Here is a 24,252-nt window from a genome sequence, read left to right as displayed (position 1 = left end):
TATCGGAGTGCCAAGTACTTCTTGCGCAATTATTTTGGTTTGTTTGCGTCTTGAAACGAGCCACGAATCGACTGGTATTTGCATTTCGACTCGGTACAGTCGTTCAAACTGCAGAACTCCTACGCGATAAAGCCTTTAGTGACGGAGTAGAAGGCCGAGCTACGCTATCGCCAGTGAACCAGAACGCAGCAATTCTAGAAAGTGACATTCGTAATATTTTATGGACGTTTTCATTACTCTATTGTGTAAAATCTATTACCAGGACGACAGATCGAGCACAGTCTTGAATCGCTCTTTCTGGGCTTCTTCCGCATCGTCAAATGTCGGCTTCAAAAACTCAGCGACAATGCGAAACACTGCGTCGGGTAGCTCTGCCACGATATTGATCTCCATCGACCCATTCCTCTCCACAGGAGGCGCGGATCGAATCAAAAAGACGATTCTCATGCGTTCCCACACGCAATCTCGACGGTGCAAGTCTGCAATCTCCTTAAATACCGGTATTACCGAATTCGCTCTCCGCACAAGCGCGGTTTTAGCTCGAGGACGCACCTCGCTCTTACTGCACAGCGCGAACCACGTGGCATGGCCGACACAGCGTCGATTCAGACGATGCAGCTCCGTCACTACGCGCACCATCTCGAGTTCGACGGCTTTAGCTACGCATTTAGACAGTGTATACTCTTCCTCAGTTGTCTGAGTCTGAGTCTGATTCCACTCCCCATTCATTATCAGTTTGTCGTGTCTTTTGTTCTGCTTCACCAGCCACCGCAGCTTTTTACTGCCAAGTAAATCCAGGACACAGCGCTCGTCCTCGCTCTGTAGCGCCATTTTGAGCGCGTACAAGGGACTTCCGACCTCTTGGACCCCTGCAAGGTCCAAAATATAAGACGCCAGTCGTCCGTGGCCGTGTACGCACGCGAGTCCCAGCGCGGTTCGACCTTTGTCGTCCGTATCACTCCATTGTAGCACTCTATGAGCCGACTTGACCCTGTCCCAGTCTAATAGGAAGCTAATAATGCGCGGATGTCCCCCAGAGACGCAGACGGCCATTAAAGCGTTGCAGCGATGATCGTCCTTTGTGCGCAACGAGGCTCCTTTGGCTAGAAGAAGTTTTACCAGCGCCAACATAATTTTCGTAGGCAGGTGGCTACTGGTAGCGGAGATCATGAGGGACGTCGCATGTGGGCTCGAGCTGGACCGCACATTTGCCAGAGAAGGGTCTCGGTGGATCATGCGACGCACGGCGTCCACTTGGCCGGTGCGCAGGGCGTCATGGAAGCGAGGAACGCTTGAGGCATCGCGGGGAGCGCGTTTCATTCGGTGTAAAAATTACTGATTAGAGGGTGGTTTAAATGGGTTTTGATTTATTATAACTAGAAGGATGAAATGGCTTTTTAGTTCTCGAGAAATATGACTGAATAGGGCAGCAATTAAGTTATTATATTTGAACAACATGCCACTCTTGACGGACAAAATGATCAAAAAGAATATACTTCAATTAATAAATTAACGTACATTTTATTTTTATTTAGACTTCAGATAGAGCTGAACCTAGATGAATGATTGACCCTTACGCTGTCGATAGGGACGGGATCCAGGCTTAAAATCATGGAATCGCCGCTAAGCTGTTTGGATTGTACGTGCGCACGCTTGCTTCAGCTCATAGTCGTACGGGTTATTGGCATTACACGATTGGATTGACGAGAGCTCTCCTCTCTTTGGCTGGATCCAGCTACTACTTCCTCTAAATTGGCGGTTCCGGAGCTCGGGACGCGTATCTTTTGAAAGCGAGATGCACGGTGTTGTCGATTGGGTGTTTGGGACGCGATTTATTCGCCAGAGTAGTAGGATGAACTTCTCGATCCATCAACGCTTTGAATTGCAGCGATTGTAACTCGTTGAGAAACCCACCCACTCGTCCCTGTTGCTTCGATTTGGCTAGCATTCGTGCCAGCTTAACATCGCCGTAATGATTCTCCAGCTGCTTAATAACCATGAATTCATCCGGACTTTTTCTAAAGCTGTTCAGCTCCCTCACATAAGCGACCCAGCTTCGCAAGTCCGGGCTCTCAAACCCCTTATGCTTCAATTTGAGAAGATTAAATAGATCATCTGACGTTAGTCCCATTGCCCACCAAAAGCTCCGCTCCAGTTTTTCTGCAGTGTCAGCGGTACTGTCGACGTCCTTCGCCTTTGAGATTATGTTCGTCAAACGTTCGTCCCCGAATTGTGTCTTCAGGACCAAAATCGTTTCCTTGTATACGGCCGTCCTGTCGGTTCGGTCCAGATATCCTGTCCAAGTGCTCCACACAGGGCTCTCAAACAAATTGTCTCCTTCCTTCTTGAGCCCAAGTAATCTGAAGACGTCCGTCGGACTTTTCCCTTCCCTTTTCCATATTTTGAATTGTTGGTGCTGTATTTTGCGGGCAGTGTTGCTGTCAATTTGCTCCGCTGTGCCAACCATCCTTGCTAGTCCTGCGTCATCTATGCCCGTTTTCTTTATCGCCTTAAACAACAGCTCGTACGGGTTCTTCTTCAGCAGTAAAGTGTACGACATCCAAGTGCTCAGCACGGGGCTTACCAGCAGCTCTTTAGGGCTCTTTGTGTTCAGCTTTAGAAGTTGAAAGACGTCGATCATAGTCTTGTCTTTCTCCTGCCACTTCTTCAGCAGCAGCGTCTCCATTTTTCCAGCAAGCGCTGTCGTAGCGGCGTCTCCCTTCGCCACAGCAAACATTTGCGCAAGTGCTGCATCGTCGTAGTGCGTTTTTAGATTTAATAGCAGCAGTTCGTATGGATTCTCTTTCAGCTTTACCACGTAGGAAATCCACGTTTTCAACGTCGGGCTTTTCAACAAATCACTGGCTTCTGCATCAACATGTAAAATCTTGTAAACGTCGACCGGAGTTTTGCCACTGGCCTTCCAGCTGTTTATCTGTGCTTCTTTCAGCCTGAATGTGGTAATCATATTCGAACCCTTCGTGGCAGCTAGCATACTGGCAAGATATTCATCGCCATAGTGAGCGACCATAGTCGTAACCAGCGCTGCGTGGGCTGCTTCATCGTTGTGGTTGTAGACTTTGAATACAAACTTAACCCAGTCAGCGAACTGTGCGTTGTTGAACAAATCCCCCTGCACCTTATCTACAAACTCTTTGAATTGCGTGTCAACCGCGGATTGTTTGTTAGGCGCCAACTTGGTTTTGACACCCTCCGCGACTTTCTTCAGCTTCTTCGTTCCTACTTTAGCCACATTATTAATCTTCGTCATGCTGGAAATACCTCTCAACTCGCCGTCATAGTTGCTTGAAGACTGGGTCTCAACCAGATCTGTATTGGTAATACGACGTGGAGTTTCAAATTTTGGGTGTGTCGACGTTAAAGGGGTAGCTCTTGATACAGTGATAAGTAGAGCAACAGCAGCCAAGAGAAGACCATAATGGGCAAATCGTATCGGGACGAACTTGGAAGCCATCGAGTTGTGAAGTGGACAGCTCACGCCAATGTTACAGCTTTTGGTAATCATTCCAGGTACAGCTAAAGATTTCCATTTTTGGTGGCTCTGCTTATATTCCTCTGTACAGTATCAGTACCGTTACTTAAGTGTGACGTCTTGTTCTCAGCGCACGACGCTCGACTGTGCGAGCACGTACATTTGAGAAGATAACTATGAATTTTCTTCACACTTCTCTTGCTCCGGCTCGAATGTTTTGCATTTCAAATCCATACCTCGTGTAGCTCTTAGCTTTCGGTGCCGACTACTTAAGGGTCAACATACTGTACCCTTTACTGTCAATGAAAAACCGTCCCTGGCTTCAGCTTTAAAAAAAATTAAAGAAAGGAAAATAAAAAAACGGGCAAAACAAATCAATTTCTGAAACACCACACATGGCAGATTTAATGCGTGGTCGTTGGGAGTAGCAGCACATCCATGAAGCTGTCCCACGTGAAAAGCGTCCCTCCACCAACATACTTGACGCTGATCGTATCGTTTGCATCGACAGCAATCGTGTGGACGTAGGCTGATGAAATTCCGATCGAGAACAAACCGCAGGTGTAATCGTAGACACTGGAGATCTCTGCACCGCTTTTGTACACCTTGAACGCGATATTCGATCGACAGTTTGAGTGACGCAGCACTATTGACACTTGTGCAAAACCTGATTCACAAACTTGGACACCGGAATGCTTTACCAACAAGAACTTATCGTCGAACTTTCTGGTTGGCTCCCAAAAAATATTGCTGCTGTAGGTATCAACTCGATACGGCGTCACGCTAGCGAATGCAATCCCTCTCGCAGTGCCGCCTGCAGCCCCGATGTAGCTAGCAATTGTAGTCAAAACCGCGACTGATATCAAAAATAGGCTGCAAACCAACGAGGCGGTTTTGAAGGTAGGGTGGGAGTGCATCGCAGCAGCCTTCTTGCTCAACTGCGACTCCATGTTGGCAATACTCGCTTGCAACTCCATCTTTTCGTGCCGTTCCGCGTTGACCCTTTTCAGCACAAAACGTAAGGTGGGGCTCCAGAAGCATCCTTGCATTCCAAATCGAAGACGAAGCTGTAGCACAGCCACCTCCTCCAACTGCTCGACAAAGTCGAGAGCCACATCTTCAGCTGCACCGCGGGACATAATACCCACCTAAGCATTGCATTTTCTATAATTAAGCAACCGGTAGTAATATGCTACGAGTTGCATCTCACTTACCTCTAAGAACGCCTTTGCTTTCTCCCATGGCAGTGTCGTTGAGGTATCATTGTCTAAGACCAATACCTCCGACGTTACACGACAGGCCCTGCATTCACTCAAATATGTCTTATTAATAACCTGTTCGATAAAAATGGATGTACTTGCCAGCTTACCAGGCTTTCTCGTGCGTCGTGTCGAATATCTCAATATCAAATCCACTAGGCTTACCGACAATTCGACATAAGAACGGGACACCGGGATGCGATACAAAGTTGTTGAAAAGGTTACCAGACGACACCATTGTTCTCTCACACGAGGTTTTTTCGGAAATGACGCTGATAGATTTCTTGGCCAAACTCGATGTGGGACGTGGTTGGGACTTTACGAAGAAATATCCAATAATTTCGTATATGTGCTTTTTAAATGAGAATACTTAATAAAACTCAATTGAATTGTCAAGCTGAAAAGAAAAAAAAACAGTAAGGCATTGCTGTCACACGCTCAAGCGTTTCCCGCGTACTGATCAAGCACAAGCTGACCGACAGTGCTGCTCGCATACTTTGCCGTCGACCAGATAGCAGCCCAGTACTTCGTCACCACTGCAGTTGACTTGTGAACAGCAGTAGAGCTCCACTCTACCGCCGTCTCAACATGACTTCCAGAATTCTCTAGCACCTTTTTGACCAGGCCGCAAACATACAACCACGACGTGGCCCCCTTCAAGGCAACAATCTGCATCGATGCCGAGTTCCCAACAGCAGGAGGTCTGTTACTTTCCACGACCCACGCAGGAACAATCGAGTGGAGGCGGTCCAAACTATCGTTAGCGTCTTGCAACTTGGCCATGAGCATCTGCGTCTCAGTCACTTCGATCGGTTGGAGCACGAATTGGTACTCGGGCTTCCACACGACGTCAGCAATCGAGAACTTAAGCAAGAAGTCGAGACGCATGCGCCCTTCACTCATCGGGATGAGGTCTACCTCGTACTTGGTGTCCAGACTCGACTCTGATCGATTCAGACTCATCTACCAAAAAAAACACACACAGTTAGCTGACGTTTCCGATACTTAACGTGGTTTACGTACTGCGAGATAGTCCATAACGATTGCGTGCGGGATACCAGCTCCCTTGAGCGCAAAGTCGTTCACAGACGACACAGTGCATTGCCTGATTGATCCAGGTAGGTGAGTCCATAGCTAAGTCGCCCTCAAGGAAATTAAACAGCATTACCATTGCTGCTTTGTCGTCTGCTGCTCCAACCAAATCTTTGCTGGTGTCACAGAAAAGCGAAACACGGCGTCATGCTGCGAGCTGAACTTCGCCTTGCCCTTCGTTTCGGCCGTCTTTGCCAACTTGGTCATGGTGAATCTCTCCCTGGGGCTCAATTCGAAAATGACAGGTTGCCGCTATGACAAAAACGAGCATTGATGCTGACGACAAAGCGTAATAGGGCGATAAAGGCTTCCATCGTGGAGATCGCTGAATAAGGACTTGCATCTATTACTACGAAAGCACCAAGAATCGGTGATGGGCGTTCCCAGGATACTGCCGAGAGCTATATTATATCTGCGTATAAAACTATTTGCTGAAAGTCGATTAACTGGCTGAAAACGGTGCACCTCAAACCTGGCCACAATCTAAAAGCACTCTATCGGAAAACACTTTATTATGAGGCAGTGTCAGGAAAAATCTGGCGGCGCTTTTTTTTAAATTTCCTTTTATATTAAGCAATAAAGTCGAAATTAAAAGTATGATAGCGATTTACGATACCCTGTTGTTTGTTTTTCTTGGCCCAATTATAACGATACTTATCGAGCTTAATCTATTTACCCCGATTTGGCCAAAAGTGATGTTTGTCATAGCAAGACTGTTAGTGCTGAGTTCTCGCACTCTTTAATATTATCGCGTCTTGGACTTGCGTCCTCAACAACCAACGGTAAGACCAGTATTGATGCAGCCACTACTAACCCTTTACTGGCTTTGTTATCGTATAGACCTCGGTCATCACCTCGAGCCGCTGTGAACGCTTTAAATACCCACGTATTCCCATGTAGAAAAAGTTAAATTTTGCAAGTTTGGCTATAAATAGTTTTAGAATTAGCTAAACCGCTAGCGATCAATTGATCCCCCCCACACTTATAGGTTGTATTTGACGGCATGTGACCAAAAGGTGCACCATGTCCTGTTTTTTCCACATGTTATATATACAACATGTTAAAGACACTGAAATGCACAGGGTTAGGCTGAAAAATGCACGGAACACGCACACAAAACTCCTCAGATTTGTCACAAAGGTTGTTGACCCTCGCCTCGTGTAACCCACTGATTTCACACATTCGAGGAAAAGAACCGGGGACCAGAGATGGTTGGCCGACGCAAAACGTGTCGCGAGTCAGAAGCCTTCCTCACCCGCCTGGAAGGCAAAAGCTCGGAGGATCGGGTGCGCTTGACTGCCCAACACACAGCATACCTGAACGGAGAGAGGGAGACGGATGCTGACTTCGGGAACGAGGCCGCGGGAGCAACGCAGACGACTACAGTGGCCGCGCCAACGACGAAGGTAAGGCAGACGACGACGGCTATGACTCGTGGGCGATCCATTGCGGCGCTTCCGAGCCGACCACCTGTTGGAAAGACGGCGCCGTACATTGCAGCGGCAAAGAAGCTGCGGACAGAGCGTCTCGCAATTAAGGCCAAAGCGGAGAAAAAAAACTGGAAAGGGAAAGAAGAAGACGACCAAGGCCCAGCGCGAAGCTTTGGCGAAGGAACGGAACGCGTTCAAAGAAGTGGAAGCTGTAGCCCGTGTGGAGTCTATATCTGCTCGATATGATGCCGAGAAAGCAAGAGAACGTGCGCACGTGGTCGACGAAGAACGCAGCGGGGCTGAAGCGCGCCAAGCAGCGCTGAAAGATCTAGCAGCAGCAAGGAGGAAGGAATCGTCAAAGTCTCCCGCAGCGAAGAAGCAGAAGAAAACCGCCAGTCCGCACCTTGCTGAACAAGTTGAGGATTCAGATGCAGACGACGAGAGTATGCTGTCTGCATCAAAGTACGTGATTCTCGACATGCTGAATATACTACATTCACTAATTGTATTCATGTTGTATCTGATGTTATGTTGTTTCAGATCACCACCAATACGAGTCGAAGCCACAGCACTGCCTCCAACCAGACATCAAACGTCCAGGTAGCCTCTGCGATGATATATATACTGCATGTGTGAGCGCATAGAATATGTATATTGACGCGTAATGTGAACTACTTTGGGACAGGGATTTGAGTATGGATACGACTGAGCCACTCACGTCTTCCGCTCCAGCTATTAATGCATCCGTTGAAGATTATGGTAATGGAGCTCTCAACTCAGACTTGGATGGCGAAGGCGAAGATTCGGATGACTGGTATATTGAGGAGCAGGACTTGTCTGCAAAGCACACGAACGATGCCCAGTGAGGATCAGATGCTGACAACGACCTGCTCAGCGAAGATGCAGATGAAGTTTTTCAAGTGATAGTGATGGTAGTTTGGACGGTGCAGCGCTCCTCAATCGTGACAAGAGGAACCCCCAAAGAGAGCTGGAGAAGCGACGTCTGCAGGCAGCTATCGGCAAGCTGCGACGTGACTGGAACACAACCAAAAATTAATAAAACACGCTGACAAAAGACGAGATGCAAGCGCTCGCGCAGGACGATGAAGCGCTGAAGAAGATGCGAGTGGACGGCTGGGAGTTTGGGAAGGTTTGTGAGATGATGTATATACAACATGAAACTAATGTGGTATATGTTGTATGATGTTTAAATACCGCATCGCATCCTAAACGAGCAGAACCATACCCGAGTCTATACAGTGGTGACAACAACCAACCAACGGAGGCAGCGATTGAAGTAGCCGAGTCTCCGTTACAACTCTTCTTCTTCTTCATGCCTCGTCGGCTTTGGCGCCGGATAGCTACTGAGAGTAATCGATACTATCATCAGCATCCCAACAGACGGGTCGACAGAATACATGCGAAGCGAGTGACTGATGATGCAGAGTTGACTAGGGAAGCTGTGATGTTGCGGGGGACCAAGAAACACAAGGACATAAAGCCAGAGGACATTGTGCATTGTATCGGGCTCCTTATCGCGAGTATGTTGGTCCCTCACAAGCGCCGTTTTGCGGATCACTGGGGAACCCGGGTGGGCGCTGTCCGAAAAGGCACATTTGGCGACTTCGTGGGGAAGTCGCGCGTTGAGCGCATCATGCAAAACCTGCATTTTACCGACAACACGGACCCGAGAGCTGAAACGGACCGCGCCTGGAAAGTCCGCTCCGTTGTGGACACGCTACAGCAGACGTTTGCAAGGGGATACAACGTTCCTCCCGTTGTGTCGTTCGACGAGGCCATGATTCCACCAAGAAGTCGTCACAGCGTGACCAGGAAATTTATAAAAGACAAGCCCCACAAATGAAGCACAAAACGGTTTATGACATGCTGTGCTGACACAGCGTATTGGCTACGGCACGTACTTCGACGGCCTCCATCGTGGAGTATTTTTTTTTGGCCAAGTCTCACATGTTGTATTTGTCTACCTCTGTATTGTTTGGAATGTTGTATTGTGCTGCATCAAAGTCTGGAAGTATTTTGTGGAACTAACCAGCTCAGACGAGCTCGGAGGTCAATCAACGACCCGATTTTCAGCAGACCCGAACTCTGGCCCTGCAGTGGTTATCCGTAATCTGCATGAAGTTCTTCCTGCCCCAGAAGAAGGTGGCTACCACGCTGTGGTGACGGATCGCTTCTATACGTCGATTCAGCTAGCGTTGCAGCTCCTGGCTCGGAATGTATACAGCCAAACAAGAAAGGGTTTCCGCCAGCCCTAGTGACCAAAGCAGCAACTCGTCCAACGCATATTCCCCGCGGGACCAGCACGATCGCCGTCGCAAAGGGCTGCGATCTTCTACAGGTAATGCTTTGGTGGGACCGCCTTCCTGTCTACCTTCTCCCGACTGGCAGCAGTACATCTATTGAAACCTGCGGTAAGTTACTTTTGGGTCGTGTCTTAGTGATGACGGCTTCCTAACTTATGCTGTTGCTGTTGTACCATCGAAGGGCGGCATCTACGTGGCGGCAGAAAGGAAATCATACCCTGCCCATCAGCGATGCGCGACTATCATCGCTGGATGGGCGGGGTTGATATCCACGACCAGCTAAGGCTACAGCGCTATTCGCTGCAACTCTCGGTGTGCTTTCGAAAGTACTACAAGACGGTCTTCTTAGGCCTAGTCGACATGGCACTCGTGAATGCCCATATCTTTTTCCGTGAGGCTTGGAAAATGGTTGGTGAAGGTGCTGATCATGCCGAGGTTTTAGCAGGGTTACATGCGCAGCTTTTGCAGGCCACTTCGGCTGACTTCATTGATAAGGTATATACTACATGTTTGCCGGCGATCATATGGTAGATGTTGTATCGTATATGACTCGTTTACTATCATGCAGACATTTTCACCAGCACCTTCCGACCAAAATGTGGCCTCGATATCGGCTGCCTACAAATTGACCGATTTTCCAGAGTGGACCCAGATCCGGGAAGGTGTTCGGAAGAGGCCACAGTATCAGTGCAAGGTCTGCTCGATTCGCAAGCAGAAGGTCGGCCAGCGCAGTACAACGCGGTTCTATTGCGAGGCATGCAGCGACGGCAACAAGTAGTAAGTGTGACAGTGGCTTATGCAATCGTACTTTGACTATTTGTGCTTCTTCATGCACAGTGTCTACCTCTGTGACTGAGTCCGGCCGGGCCACTACCCAAGCAGCACCATGACATACCACCAAATCTGGCATGTCATGTGTGGAAGAACGGAGAGGAGCGGTTTCACCCTCGTGTTGGTCGTGGAATCCAGATGCGCAGCCCGGCAAAGAAGCGCCGACGCGCCGCTAGTGATAGGGAAGAAGGCGGCGGCGCGGAGGAGGGAGGCGCTGGCAGCGGTACTGTGGAGGGGGGCGCTGAAGAGAGAAGTGGTGAGGAGGGATGTGCTGGAGAGGACGATAGCGAGTAAGAGTGGACTTGTCGATGAATACCTAACCTGATTCAGAATAAATGTGCTGCAAGCATTGATGACTGTACACATAGCCATTGCACTTCGTACATGGCATGTTCGAGCCCTGTAAAAGGGACACTTCTAATATGTTGGATATACGTCTTCTTCAGGTTTGCTGGCGCAGCGTGGGTGTCTTAGACAGCATGTGGATACATAGCGCTGCGAAGAAGCTCGCAATCATGGTATCACCGAGCGTCTGATCTTCCAGCAGTGCAGAAAACGTATTCGTACTTAAGGAATTCAATACAAAATTCAAGTTTAGCCTATTTTTAGCATGTTGTATATACATGTACAACATGTGGGGTCGTGGACAGGGGCCGAAAATAGCCGTAAGTGCGCGGGGGGGGGGTAAATACATCCTTTCCGTTATTTGTATCAAAAATATCAAATTCGATATTCAGTTATTGATTGAAAATATTTCATTTTTGAGTCACTTGACATTTGATAATAACTCTTCTGTTTCGGTCATTTTTACAACTAATATATTACCAGGTTTAATTAATGATACTATTCATACTCCCTTTCTGATCCTTCCTTGTTAACCCTTTCGCGAGGAGCACATATAAGCCCATTTTTTCTATAATATACAGGTCAAGTCAATAAGAGCTAAAAGGGCGCAAAATTCGCCCTTTAAGGTATTGGTAAAGACGGGGATGGTGTGCAAATCAAGCTTGATGCAGTTTGATGTGGTGTATTTTGCCCTAAAAGGGCGAATTTTGCGCCCTTTAAGGTAGCATTATGATTGGCTAATAAGTGAACACAGACAACTCGAGGTCGATTCTATTATGATTGGTCAGAACAATCCGGTACAGCGTACCATCGCTGAAATATAACGGCGAAACTTACGAAGATATTCGCGCTACTGACCGTTTTCTGGATGATGACTTGTCGAAGGATGATGCCCACGCCGCTGCAGCTTCCGAAGCTCGCGCCATTATGTAGTATTGTGGTGTTGACCGGCAAGATCATGCCGCTGGTTTTCCGCGATAACATGTAAGCCGCTATACGTTTGTGTGTGCTTTTGGAGATGCTGTTTCAAGCGTCACCTTTAGTTTTGAAGCTATAGGTGCTCAAGGTTCCGATTTGAGCGTGTAGAACACTAGGTTGCATATGTGTCCATTCCAGTATGGCCGGCGATGATGTAACTACAACGCAGTGCAGTGGTGCATAAATCTTATGCTTTGTATTTGAATGTGGCATTTTGTATACTAGAATTGCCGCGCAAACTTGGCGCCCAAATTATGGAGCTACCCCAAAAATTTATTGTTTCTTTGTTTGAATGTATATAAAAAACAAGTCGTGATGGAATATATGTATTTATGTACCCTTATACTCTCCACGAATAGGCGACGCGTATCAGCCGTCCATCGGTCCCCGCCCTCATTTGTAAATCAAGCAGAAAATGTCGGAAGTGCCGCGTGGCCAGAAGCGCAGGCATGAAGGCACGGATATGGCAAGGAAGCGGCGACGCGTGCGTACCGGTAGCGAGGAGGCACCTTATGAGACAGCGAGCAGCCTCGGAGGCGTTGCTGTGTTCAACAGCGAGTGGCGAGCGCTGGCAAAGGCCGGGTGGACGTCCAAGCAGCCTTCTACCAAGTCTTTGGACACACGCTACAAATATATTCGGCCTGGAAGGCGACACGACGGCGAAGAGGGGACTGACTACCTACTTGGTGAAATGGCCGTCCTAAGGTACATTGCGAAGACGCGCCTCCTCGAAGTCGGTGCTGAAGAAGGTATTGAAGGCGGAGGCCGAACTGAGGGGTGCTGAAGACGCCGTGGACTAATTGTGTTTTGTTTTGCTTTTGATATAGGCACCAGCGCTGCCAACGACGATGAAAGAGGCGAGTGCGGCGATCTTGGAGCAGGTGCAGCTCCCGGTGAGGCGGCAGCGGTCGGCCGTGCCGCCGATATGGGTGCTGGTGTTCCGGCAGCCGGCGTCGGTGCCGCGCGTGGAGCGAGCGGAGGGCGTGGAGCTCGGAGAGGGCGTGGCACCTCACGAGAAGCGAGCGGCGGAAGCGCTGAAGGTGTGGGTTGGGCTGTGACGGTGGTGCAGTTCTAGTTACTAACTGTGTGCATTGTTGTTGGTGCAAGGTGGAACGTTTGGCGATGATGCGATGGCTGATGTCTGCCGTGCTGGTGCTATGGGTGCTGGCGTTCTAGCAGCCGGCGCCGGTGCCGCACGAAGGCGAGAGGAGGGCGTGGAGCTCGGGGAGGGCGTGGCACCTCACGAGCAGCGAGCGGCGGAAGCGCTGAAGGTGTGGGTTAGGCAGTGACGGGTGCGGTTCTAGTTACTAACTGTGTGCATTGTTGTTGGTGCACGTGGAACGTTTGGCGATGATGCGATGGCTGATGTCGGCCGTGTCGGTGCCGCGCGTGGAGCGAGAGGAGGGCGTGGAGCTCGGGGAGGGCGTGGAACCCGCGGCGGTCGTGGAACCCGAGGAGGGGGTGGAACTCGAGGATGGCGCGGAGCTAAAGGAGGGCGTGGAGGCCCTCGATCCACGAACGCTGCCAGCCCTGAAGGTGGCGGCAGTGCAGTTGGTGTTGTCGACTTAGCCGTCAGAGCCGGGCATGTAACGCTAGCAGTGCGAGAAAGACTTGGTGCACAAGGAGGGCATGGGGGCCGAGGAGCTCTTGAAGTTCCGCGAATCACTAGCGGACCAATATCCGAAGGTGTGTTTATGAGTTTGGTATTGGTTTTAACCACAACGTAACAATGTGTTTGTTGGTACTGCAGACGCACGGGGCCGTGATGTTGGTGGAGCTACGGTGCAGACAGTCAGTACTGGTCGCGAGATCCAAGGCCAAATTGCGGTAGGCCTAGAATCACCACAACCAGGGCGCTCAGCACCAACTGAGACAGCGACTCCTACACGTACGCCTCCCGTCATGCTGCAGGATGTCTACGTGGACAAGCTAGTTGCATTCTCGCCCGAAAAAGATCGATGGATGAAAGCAAAGGTCTACAGACCAATTGGCACGGCGTACATTATTGGTCGTGTGTATCGCCTAGTCAAGAAAGGGAAGAACGCTTCGCTGTTCCAGATTCGATGGCTAGACAGTCAGTTCCAGAGCGCTGTGGAGCATATCAGCGTTGGGATGGTGCAGGTTGGCATCAAAAACTACACTGTGCTTACACAAGTAAAGAACCCGGATTGGAGAATCCTCGTACGTCCCGATCCCACCAATGAGATCGACTTTGAGGAAAATGATTCAGATTGCGAAGAAGAAGAAGAAGTACTTGAAGCTTTCGATCCGACTGAGTTACTTCCAACCAGCCTCGCTGAAGCTGAAGCAATCAGAAGCCTTCGCTTTGCTCCGTCTGGAGAAGTTCAGATGCCTTCGTATCTGTACAAGCACGGTGATGGATCGACACGAAGGTACTTGCGACCTGAGTTTAAACATTTGTTTGAGCATTCTGCCAGTCCCTGCTTCTTTGCCTACATACCGCTTTACTTTTGGCGTCAAGTGCTGCATGAAACAAACAAGTACGCCGTGGCGAACGGCATTCGGCTGGCGAACCAGTTCACACTTGACGAGCTCATGATTTTTCTGGGCATTCTATTCTTCATGGCAACGAACGATAAAGGCGAGTACGCAAATTACTGGGGTCTACAAGCGGAGGATCTATTTTTTGGTGGTGCTACAACTTCGCTTGATGGCATCATGACGCTGCATCGCTTCAAGCTACCGCGGCGATGTCTGAGCTTCAATGCGGTCCCTAACACACTAGATCAAGATGCTGCAGCTCGCATCCGACCTCTTCTAAACCTGCTAAAGATCACTGGTGGCCAGTATATTCGCGTTGGTCGAGATGTTGCGCTAGATGAAGCAAGTGTTGCGTGCCGTTCGCGTCAAGGTCGCCACATGATCGTGTATAATCCCATGAAGCCTACTGGGAAATATCATTTCCGGCTATACATGGTGTGCTGCTCTACTACGTGGGTCGCGCTGAATTACAAACTTCACTGCAACTGAAGCGACATCTTGGACAGACTGAATGGTGTAGTTGACCAAGTTGAAGCGCAAAACCTGCGAGAGATGCTGGAGGAAGTATCTAAAATCAGACAGCATGTGTTGGAGGTAACAAGACCGCTATTCGGAACAAATAGGGTTGTCAACATGGACAACTATTATACGTCCGTGCAGCTTCTCCAGGAGCTCCGACTGAAAGGCCTCTATGGTCGCGGCACTATCCGTGCCAACAGCAAACATTTCCCAGGTCACACTATTCTTCACAAAGACGACTGTACCCGAGGGGACTATCGCCAAGCTGTCTCGCACGATCACAGCATGCTTGCAGCGTCATGGTGCGACGGTAGCGTGGTCAACCTTGTGTCCAATGCGGACTCAACGAACATTACAACTATCACCCGCATGGTTGGTAACGAGAAGCAGTCGTTTCCAGCTCCAGAGTGCGTCGCTCAGTATAATACCAATATGCAAGGTGTTGATCGCCTTGATCAAATACGCGGGCGATTCTCTACTGCAGATGGTCATTCGTACAAACGCTGGCACAAGAAATTGGCGCTCGCGCTCATCGATGTGGCGCGCTCCAACGCGTATCTTACGCGACGTTTGGTACAGGCGGAGCCAGCAACGCGTGATCTCCATAGAAAGTTTGTGATGGAGCTAGTTGGTGAGCTTCTCAATGAACAATGGAAGAATGCACCCAGCGACGGTCGCATGCTGTACAGCGGAGAATTGGGTGACGGAGGAGAAGGAGACCAACTCGACACGCCCTCTTCCCAGCCTTCTCCTAGTGTAGTTGCTGTGCTCCCGACAGCTGCATGTACTTCCGTGGCTTCGAGGCAAATATATGCCGAAAAGAGCAGAAAGCGGCGCCGCTGTATTGTTTGCCGATGGGAGGGACGATATCCTACCGAGGTAACCAACTATTGCCTCACGCATGGTGTCTGTTTGTGCCGAGTTGTGCACGACCGCCCCGCCAAGCCATGGATGTGTCCGTCGACGACTTCAACGTGCTGGGATAAGTTCCACCAATTCTACTACCCTAACGCATTGTTTACAGATAAGGGAAATGTGAGGCGACACTCCAAACTCGCTAAGTCGAAGGATGCGCACGAGCCCAGGTCTCAAGTAGCAAGGCGGTCTGCTACCGCTCGCCAAATTGCGTACGGGGCAGATCTCGGAGGTGCCGTCACTCACGCACTTGACAACGAAGGAGATGATGCTACACAGGGTCTTGCTGCTTTCGGGGTTAGCGGTAATACTCCGCCAGGGTTGGTTGCGTTTGGCAGTGGCAATCTTTCGACTGGACTTGTTGCGCCTGGACCAGACGGCGACAGCTGTTTGGATGATAGGCCTGAAAGTGTGTTGGCTAGCAGACGTAGTGGTGCCCGTCGTGATGATCGCGAAATTGGATGCACTAGTGAACGTGGTGGTGAAGCCCGCCGACGTGGCCGTGGTGCCGTTCTCACAGGCGGCGAAAACACACACGACTTGATGGCGGCGGTGGAGCTCCCAGACTTGCCTTAGACGACGAGCGCGGACTTGGCCGTGACGACGCGCGCAGACTTGGAGACGGGGGGGGCTCGGACTTGGTGGTGCCGCTGGTGCAGCTGGTTCTGTCGGCGGCGCACGTAGCCTTGGTGACCCTAGCGGAGTCGGTGGCAGGCTAAGTGCTTCTGCTTGCACAGACAGCGAAGATTGGCGCGGGCTTGGTAATGCAGCACATACAGTTGGTAGCCGTGGCGCTCGCCGACTTGTCAGCGACGACGCGCGAAGACATGGAGGTGGTGATGATCACAGACTTGGTGATGGCACCCGCGGACTTGGCGGTGCGACTGGTACAGTCAGTGACGGCAACGCTCATGAGCCCGGCGGTGCTCACGGAATCGGTGGTGACTCGCATGACGTATGGGCTACTGCTACACTCGACGTGATGATACTGCACCTAGCCGGGTTGCTGCTGCCGCACGCAGACTGGGTGGCGAAGCTGCATTTGCTCTTGGTGGCGGGACTCATGAGCATCGAAAAGACTCTGATTAGAAGCAAGTATGAGATAGCAGAATGGATCAAAGTTTCTTACGGTATATGTAAATGGGATGAGGTGTAGCCTTCCAGCTACATTGTACTTCTAGTTGATGATCCAGTTTCCAACTCTTGCAGTACGGCTCCGAGCACGATGATCGATGTCTAGGGCAGAAGAGCGACGTTGAAACTATCACCCGTGCCTCTGGCATTGCGCTTAGCTCTCGTGAAACAATCAGCTTAGCATCTTCTTCAAATAGAAAGATGTTAGCAAAGACAATGGTGGCTTCGCAAATGGGAGTATGCCGTGACATCGAAACATCTCTTACATCGACTTGCTTGAGCAGCACCTTACTGAGCCGTGGGTACTGCTTGCGTAGCTGCTGCATGCAACGTCGTCCAAGGGAGACGAGGTCCCTTCGCACCTCGATCCCGATGCACGTTCTGACTTTCGTTGTAAGTGCTACCTGTGCAAGCACGTTGCTAACACCAGCTCCAACGTCAAGGAAGACATCAGCTTCGCCGAGCGGTCCGACGACAGCAAGTAGAAGGGTGACACCGGACGGTAGCACCTCACCAGCATTGTCATATGTGCGCCCAGCGGGCTGGCGAACGTCGTGAGCGCTTATACTTCCGAAAATTATATCCACGGCTTCGGCAGCTTCAGTTGAGTCCAGATTATCTCCACAGCCCCCAACACCAGCACCTACTCACACAGGTTAGTATTTGCCGACGTCATTTGTGGAACAAACAATCCGAGACTCACCTGAAGCGCTTTTCGCCTGAGTCACCTGTGGTTGACGGCATCCCCCGCAATCTCGCGCAATATAGCCGCCTGCGGGTCCTGTATCCTCACCTCTGCAGTCTTGGTTTCCCTGATCCACGTCGTCTGTCACCTGACTGCCTCCGGCGGCGCTCCCATGCGTATCGCCACCAACTTATCGTCATCAGTCTCACGAAAGGCATGCAAATATCCCCAAAACAGACAAACCTGGCATGCGGCGATCGCCGCCGAGAAGTAGAGAATTTGACGGAGTAGCAGAAGGTCGGCATGCTGGTTTTACGACCTGCTGCAAAATGAGGAGTGGTGGTGGTGGTGACCTCAGCGCCCCGAGAAGACGCCTTGATGGCATGCCGCGGAGAAAACATGGCGGAAAGCCACTTATCGCTTTTCCGTAGGTCCGCTTGAGGCTAGCCAGCCGAAGCCGCAGTTGACGGGCCGGCCGCTTGGTCTGCATTCGGCGGGCCACGTAGGCTCATGTGATTCGTAAGCCCTCCCTTTCGAATTGGAAGGCGATCTGCACCAGCAGCTTATCTTCAGTGTCTGTGAAGGTAGTGCGCATTAGTCTTGAGTACACTATAGAAAAATCGGAGGTCGGATAGGTGCATTCGTCTTGCCTTTTGTATGTTCTGGTGACTGGCTGTCAGGCGATTGACCGCTAGATCCATGGTACGACCGCGTAGAAAGGGCCGATTACGATCGTTGGAGCAATAAAATACTCTGCGATGACCAGACGATCCAAAATTACCCCCAACCTCTTTCTATTCACAGTTGCGATTGGTAGTTATGAAACACGGTTGACAGAGCTGGAGGAAAAGCTAAAAGGGCGCAAAATTCGCCCTTTTACAAGCCCCTTTTCCACCTTGTTTTGGTAATGGTGTTGAAGGGCGAAAAATGCGCCCTCGCACCGCGAAAGGTTAAATAGCGCTAGCACTAATTTATCGTGTGAAGGTTTCGGTAGATGGGCACAAACGGATTTGGAAGGAAAAACAATGTGGATTGGTTTTGATATTTTTCCATTACAACTTTCACTGTATTAAAGATTCCCACTTGATTATTTTAGTGTGTACCGGGTGCATCAACACAAATTGAATCAGTAAACATTACGTTTACTGTACAGTATACCCGATGTCTTTCGTCAAATATGTCGTGGAATCGATTTTTTCAAAAGTGCTGCCTGACGATTTCCTTGGGATTCATCGATAGTTTAAAAATGTTTTCTTACCTCGGGTTGTGTTCTCAAACAGACGATATGGATTCAAATTCAGGCAGTCATATACTTGCAGGATAAGGTCAACGACCACTTTGGTGCCTTTTGGACTATGTGTCTCACAAAAAATATATCTCGCTAAATATTTGAGCACACTAGCTCGTCTTTCCCGATTCAGGTTTTTGTTTCTTACTGTTGTGCTGGAGAAACTTCGCAGGATGCCGTCCGAAATATCGTCAATATATACTTCGAGCGCCATTGGTATACGTACTACCATGCACTATTACTGTAAGTACAATATTACATCGTAATATATTAATAGTAAACGTTTGCTTCATTATGTTTTTGCGATAGAACCATTTGAGCATTCGACAGCTATTAATACCCCAGCCAAAAATGTTTCTTTTGTTAACTCGTAGTATGACCGAAACCTTCCAAGTGGTGCCACGATGAGCCGCTGCAAAACTACGAGAGTCCTTCGCTCTTGAGCAGCTTGTAGACTGCCCGTTCGGAGGTATCGCCCCATTTACCAGCTTCCTTCAGAAGAGGCTTAACCTCGGCAAGAGAGAGACCTTCATTTCTCCATCGATTCAAAATGGTTTTACCGTTAGAGATTGCGCTAAGTCTGCTCATCAGGGTGGAGTCCAGGTTGTCAGAAATTCGTTTGGCCATCTCTCTGGCTGCACCTTCAGACACCAGGAAAGGAAAGTCGTATCTACCCCTCTCCTCTTCTTCAGTTTCAGGACTTCTCAGGAACCTCGCACTCTTTTGGATGGCTGTATCAACTGGCTGTACCGAAGCTGGGAGGCCCGCGGAAAAGTGTTGAGTCAACGTGCTAGTAGAGACAGCGCAACTACTAGCAGTGATCGCAGCGGCGACGCCAATAAAGATGGGGCTCAGACGCATTGTGAGTGTACCAACTATTTGGATGCCTGGGTATCGGGGGGTAAATTGAGGAATGAGATCGAAAAACTAGCAACGAACGGCAAGCTGCAATTGGTATACAACAAAACTCCCACTATTATGCTACTGTGTATTACAGAGAGAGTTTGACCAGGCGATCCTTCCGATCGCACTCATATTTAACTAACGGATGATAGGAAGACCACTTCAGCGGATAGCTCGCTATGATTAACAGTAAATATCCGGTTCTACTAAAAAAAGAACCAGATTAATAATTGAACGTGTAAGCACCGAGCAAACACAGGATTGGATCGGAGCGAATCTCTCGTACAGTTTCGCACTAAATCAAATCTCACATAAGGTTAACTTGTTAACGCAATTTGTGATTGCTGAGCGATCCTGAATTATGATGGATGAAGTTTTCTTATCCTCATGATAGCTATCAGAGGACCCTTATTGAATAATTAACTCGTCTCGCGCGTGAAACCCGCGGAGGAGGGTACCTGCCCGAAGATAGAAAACATACTTTAATCCCGTATAACTCAGCACCTATGCGAGAAGGTTGGCGATCATGGCATGGTTTGCTAAATCCCGTTGACAACCCTGTCAATGATTAGCAGGAGTTTATTATAGTAAAACCTTACTGTACATGAACACAGCTGTTTAATAGTTTTTCAACCCTTTTCCAGCGCCAAACCAATCAAACAGGCACGCAAAAGTACAGGTATTTCTATACTCCACGAACGTTGACACTACTATATCATGTGGCTACGGTAAATATACGATCATAATAACTTTTTGCAATGTTGACGTAGCCATGCGACCACAAAGCGCGCATGCGAAGTAGCAGCAAACCCGCTCGATATGTGAACACCTGACACAACATGTATACTCGTAAATTATAGGGATAAGCTATTCATTGTCAGGCGACTAGATGCCCGAAATGAATTTGTTAGGATATGCAGCGCTTACACGGAATCATTGATGCTCCCAATGGTGCAATACGTCCACGTAATCGTGGCGCAATCGTGGCGAATAGCACCCTTCTCCCTTCCCGAGTCGCAGAAATGCTGCATGGTTATAAGATGCATGTAATGAAAGCGATAATTTGATATAATCAATTGCCTTGTTCCTATAATCGGGAAGCAAAAATAGTAACTTACTTTTCTAAAATATGAAAATAATTATTAAATACTATTTTTAGCTGGTAGTTTCAAACCTAACCTAAAGTGCACGTCAACATTGCTGACATAGATTACGATCGGCAATGAGGTTCACGATAATGCGACCCACGCATGACCGCCAACCTCCATTGTCGATCTCGCATAGGTGCTGACTTATATTGTTTTAAATATGTTGTTTTTATCTCCGGGCAGCTATCCTCCCCCGACGTCTCCGGAAAAGCGGTTTCACGCACGAGGCGAGGTTATTATTCCATCAGGGTACTCTGGCAGCTATGTAGGATAGTTAAACTTCGCCCATCATAATTCAGGATCGCTCAGCAATCACAAATTGCGTTACTGTAACCAGTTCATCGTATGCGAGATTTGATTTGGTGCAAATACGAGAGATTCGTTACCATCGTACCAGTTACAGCGTTTCGATCCAATCCTGTGTTTGCTCGTAGTGCTTTGGTGCGTACATGTTCGATACGCAATGTACTGTACCTTTTCCCATCGATATTTACTGTAAATCACAGCGAACAATCGGTTCAAGTAGTCTTTCTACCGGTACCTTCCGCTAATCAGTTCTGAGTGTGATCTGCCCGGTTTAACTCTCTATGCTTGCGATCCATTGATCTCACTTCTCAATTATCCCCGTGCCCCCCCCCCTCCCCCCGTGCTCAACCCAGACACGAGAGATGCGTCTGAGTCCCATTCACCTTGTGGTCGCAGCTACGATCGTTGCTACTGGCTGCGCTGCCTCTGCTGCCACGGATTCGGACGGTCCTCAGCTTTCACCCGAGACCTCGCCGGATGCCGTGGTGTTGGCTGATACTATCCCCCAAAAGAGCGCGAGATTGCTGAGATCTCGCGATGCTCAAGAGGAGGAGCGAGTACACCCTTTGTTGATGCATGAAGGTGTTGCGGTCGCGATAGCAAAAAGTGTTAGTGCTGACTTGGACTCGAGGCTTATGGCAAAGGTTAGCCAAATCGACAACGGCAAGGAAATATTGAAGCAGTGGAGAGATAAGGGTCTAACGATTGCCAAACTCAAACCCTTACTGAAGAATACCAAGAAATGGAAAGCTACCCCTGAACGAGCGGTTTACAACCTGCTCAAGAAGGAGCGCTTCTCTTAGCTCTATCATGATGATAATAGGTTGATGTCTACAAATCTAAAAGCTGATTCGTCTTCATTCACTATGCTAGCAGCGTCTTAATCCACTTTTTTTTCCTTTGGAGGCAACTTGTTAGTTTTCGTAGCACATCTCCTCAAAATGTGTAATAGATAGCGGGCGGGGTTACCTCCGTTGTAGTAGCCCTACTGTTGTAGCAGACTTTGTTGATGAGACTGAGTTCGACAACTAGCCTCATCGAAGAAGAGCTGCCACGCACGGTTTTCTTCTCAAGTAGCGAGCCCTTGTACGTACGTGCCGGTGATGTGGGTTTGGTGGCGCGAGGCACATGGTTACCATCACTGCTCCCTGTACGAGCGAGGTGTTACATCGAGGTTGTTGGATGAGGTATACAGTCAACGAGGAGCGGGAATCCACGATCTCTCTTTTGTTTTGTTTGATTGCCCCACGAACTCGCAAACCAATGAGCCTGGATGAGTGTTTATTAACGGAGAAATCTAAACAAAATGACCACGGATATCTGCATGCAGGCTGTGTTATTAAAAGCAGTATCGCAAGGGACAACATGTTGGCTGTTTTGTCGTAGCTAAATCATTTGAGCTTGGTATAATGCGGAATGAACTGGTGTTGGCTGCGGGCAATCATTATTCAACAGTCTCTTTATATATCGCCTCGCTCGTCCCTTAGGTGGGCATGCTTCTTCTGGCCAGTTTTGCTTATTGGTGGATCAGTCATCGGATGAACCTTACGCCGCCATTTTTTTAAGAGTAAATTACAATTAAAAATTATTGTTTTATCGTGCACACCCTGTAATTGGTTATTCCACAGAAGTACGCAACTTATTCAGTAGTTTTTGTAATCACCTTTTCTTTAGCTGCAGTGATATTATTGTTAAAATAGATTATTATAGATTGTCTCGTTGGTAGAGAACGATTCAACGCAAATAAAAATACCTTCAGCAAATCAAACCGGAGTGTAAAAGAGAGTCGGTAACAGGTATTCCGGGTGATGATCTACATGTTCCGCCACTGCTGGATGGTAACCTCTCAGCTGAGAGCAGAAACTACCGGAAAAGTCGTAAAGATAGAGCACCGATGGAAACTAATAAATCTTTTCTTTTATGAGATTATTTCATATTAGGAAAGCCTTTGCATAATTCATAACAAGTTCATTGCTAGTGCATCAAAGTGCTCTATCATGACGACTTTTCCGGTACCTACTGTATATGTTTTTTTTACAGATGCACAGGCGTGAGCGATCACCCTCCCAGTTTTAATATAATGTAGTGTGAAAACCTGCTGGTGGGTGAAACTATAGTGGGCTTCAGAGCCCAACCATTGGCTGATGACATAGCTTCACAATAGGTGACTTATAGTTTGTATGTTTAGCTCGGACTTAGCCTACCAAAAATACATTCGGCTTGTAGCTTATTTTTAGCCTAGCATTAAGAGGCTCTAGCTGGTTACTTTGCTACTTTTGACAAAGGGACCTGCATAATTGCTGTTCACTGAGAATTTGTATTCTCTCGAAAGCCGATTTGTAATGGACCCTCCATTACATAGGTAGGTAGATTTCCTTACATAAGTAGGTGCAGCAGCATACGAATAGGTGTGTTAAACTGCTTTCATCCTATTACCTGATGGAGCCAGACCGATTATTGGCCAATTAGGCGATGACATGACTTCGGCTGTGGTATTGGTCACGAGCATTATTGAAGTCGAAAAAAAAAACGGAGGAGGACATTCTTCGCCGTGATACTATTAGAGGTATCTGCAGTAGACGAAACACGCAAATCCGAGTTTCTGCTCTGTTTCTTAGCCGTTGAGCTGGTCACCACGTTGGTGAAGAAAGCGAGAGCTACGAGAAGGAGGGCATAGCGGAGCTGGGCCATTGCTAACATCAGAGTGATTTAGCGCTCAGAACTTGTGAGGAAACGGGAAAATTGAGAAGTGATTCGTGTCGCTGGCAACAGTTAGTCGTAATCACTAGCTGTGATTATCACAGTGGTAAGACGTCTGTGGAAGTACAGTTCGAAGTAAGTATTATTGTGCTTTGCAAGTGGAAAGTCCCTCCGTTTCATAGAGTAGATCAAGCATGACCGGAACATGAAACCATGCATAAAAGTGAGATGGGAAGAGGTAGTTTATCTGTGATCGAAATACCTTTTCAAAACGTCAAAAATGGTCGCTTTACAGGCTGTCGATGTGGATTTGATGGTAGACCGATACCAAGCGGTCGATTTGGCTGCCGTAGCAGCCAGTCTAGCTTGACCGATTTGTACTTTCTATAAATCTCGATTT

The 24,252-nt window shown here is 48.7% G+C and overlaps 6 protein-coding genes across 6 annotated transcripts; 1 reads left to right on the top strand and 5 right to left on the bottom strand.

The window, feature by feature from the left end:
- Window positions 1-255: 255 nt before the first annotated feature.
- PITG_04359 (uncharacterized protein) lies at window positions 256-1,320 on the bottom strand (the record flags this gene model as incomplete). The annotated part of the gene is made up of 1 exon (XM_002905951.1): window positions 256-1,320. One exon carries the CDS (start codon window positions 1,318-1,320, stop codon window positions 256-258), a length of 1,065 nt encoding a protein of 354 aa, XP_002905997.1.
- A 427-nt stretch (window positions 1,321-1,747) lies between these two features.
- PITG_22740 (secreted RxLR effector peptide protein, putative) lies at window positions 1,748-3,475 on the bottom strand (the record flags this gene model as incomplete). Its single annotated transcript, XM_002905950.1, has 1 exon — window positions 1,748-3,475. The coding sequence occupies one exon, from the start codon at window positions 3,473-3,475 to the stop codon at window positions 1,748-1,750; it is 1,728 nt and encodes a 575-aa protein (XP_002905996.1).
- A 1,715-nt stretch (window positions 3,476-5,190) lies between these two features.
- Window positions 5,191-6,051, bottom strand: PITG_04358 (uncharacterized protein; the record flags this gene model as incomplete). The annotated part of the gene is made up of 4 exons (XM_002905949.1): window positions 5,191-5,406; window positions 5,470-5,715; window positions 5,776-5,857; window positions 5,921-6,051. 4 exons carry the CDS (start codon window positions 6,049-6,051, stop codon window positions 5,191-5,193), a joined length of 675 nt encoding a protein of 224 aa, XP_002905995.1.
- A 10,752-nt stretch (window positions 6,052-16,803) lies between these two features.
- PITG_04356 (uncharacterized protein) lies at window positions 16,804-17,342 on the bottom strand (the record flags this gene model as incomplete). Its single annotated transcript, XM_002905948.1, has 2 exons — window positions 16,804-17,242; window positions 17,332-17,342. 2 exons carry the CDS (start codon window positions 17,340-17,342, stop codon window positions 16,804-16,806), a joined length of 450 nt encoding a protein of 149 aa, XP_002905994.1.
- A 1,873-nt stretch (window positions 17,343-19,215) lies between these two features.
- PITG_04355 (secreted RxLR effector peptide protein, putative) lies at window positions 19,216-19,656 on the bottom strand (the record flags this gene model as incomplete). The annotated part of the gene is made up of 1 exon (XM_002905947.1): window positions 19,216-19,656. The coding sequence occupies one exon, from the start codon at window positions 19,654-19,656 to the stop codon at window positions 19,216-19,218; it is 441 nt and encodes a 146-aa protein (XP_002905993.1).
- Window positions 19,657-21,514: 1,858 nt separating this feature from the next.
- Window positions 21,515-21,955, top strand: PITG_04354 (secreted RxLR effector peptide protein, putative; the record flags this gene model as incomplete). The annotated part of the gene is made up of 1 exon (XM_002905946.1): window positions 21,515-21,955. The coding sequence occupies one exon, from the start codon at window positions 21,515-21,517 to the stop codon at window positions 21,953-21,955; it is 441 nt and encodes a 146-aa protein (XP_002905992.1).
- Window positions 21,956-24,252: the final 2,297 nt, after the last annotated feature.

The sequence above is a fragment of the Phytophthora infestans genome, genomic scaffold, assembly GCF_000142945.1.
Source record: "Phytophthora infestans T30-4 supercont1.5 genomic scaffold, whole genome shotgun sequence".
Classification (NCBI taxonomy): Eukaryota; Oomycota; class Peronosporomycetes; order Peronosporales; family Peronosporaceae; genus Phytophthora; species Phytophthora infestans.
The sequence above is the reverse complement of the archived record's forward strand: the minus strand, read 5'-3'. Positions and strand labels throughout refer to the sequence as shown.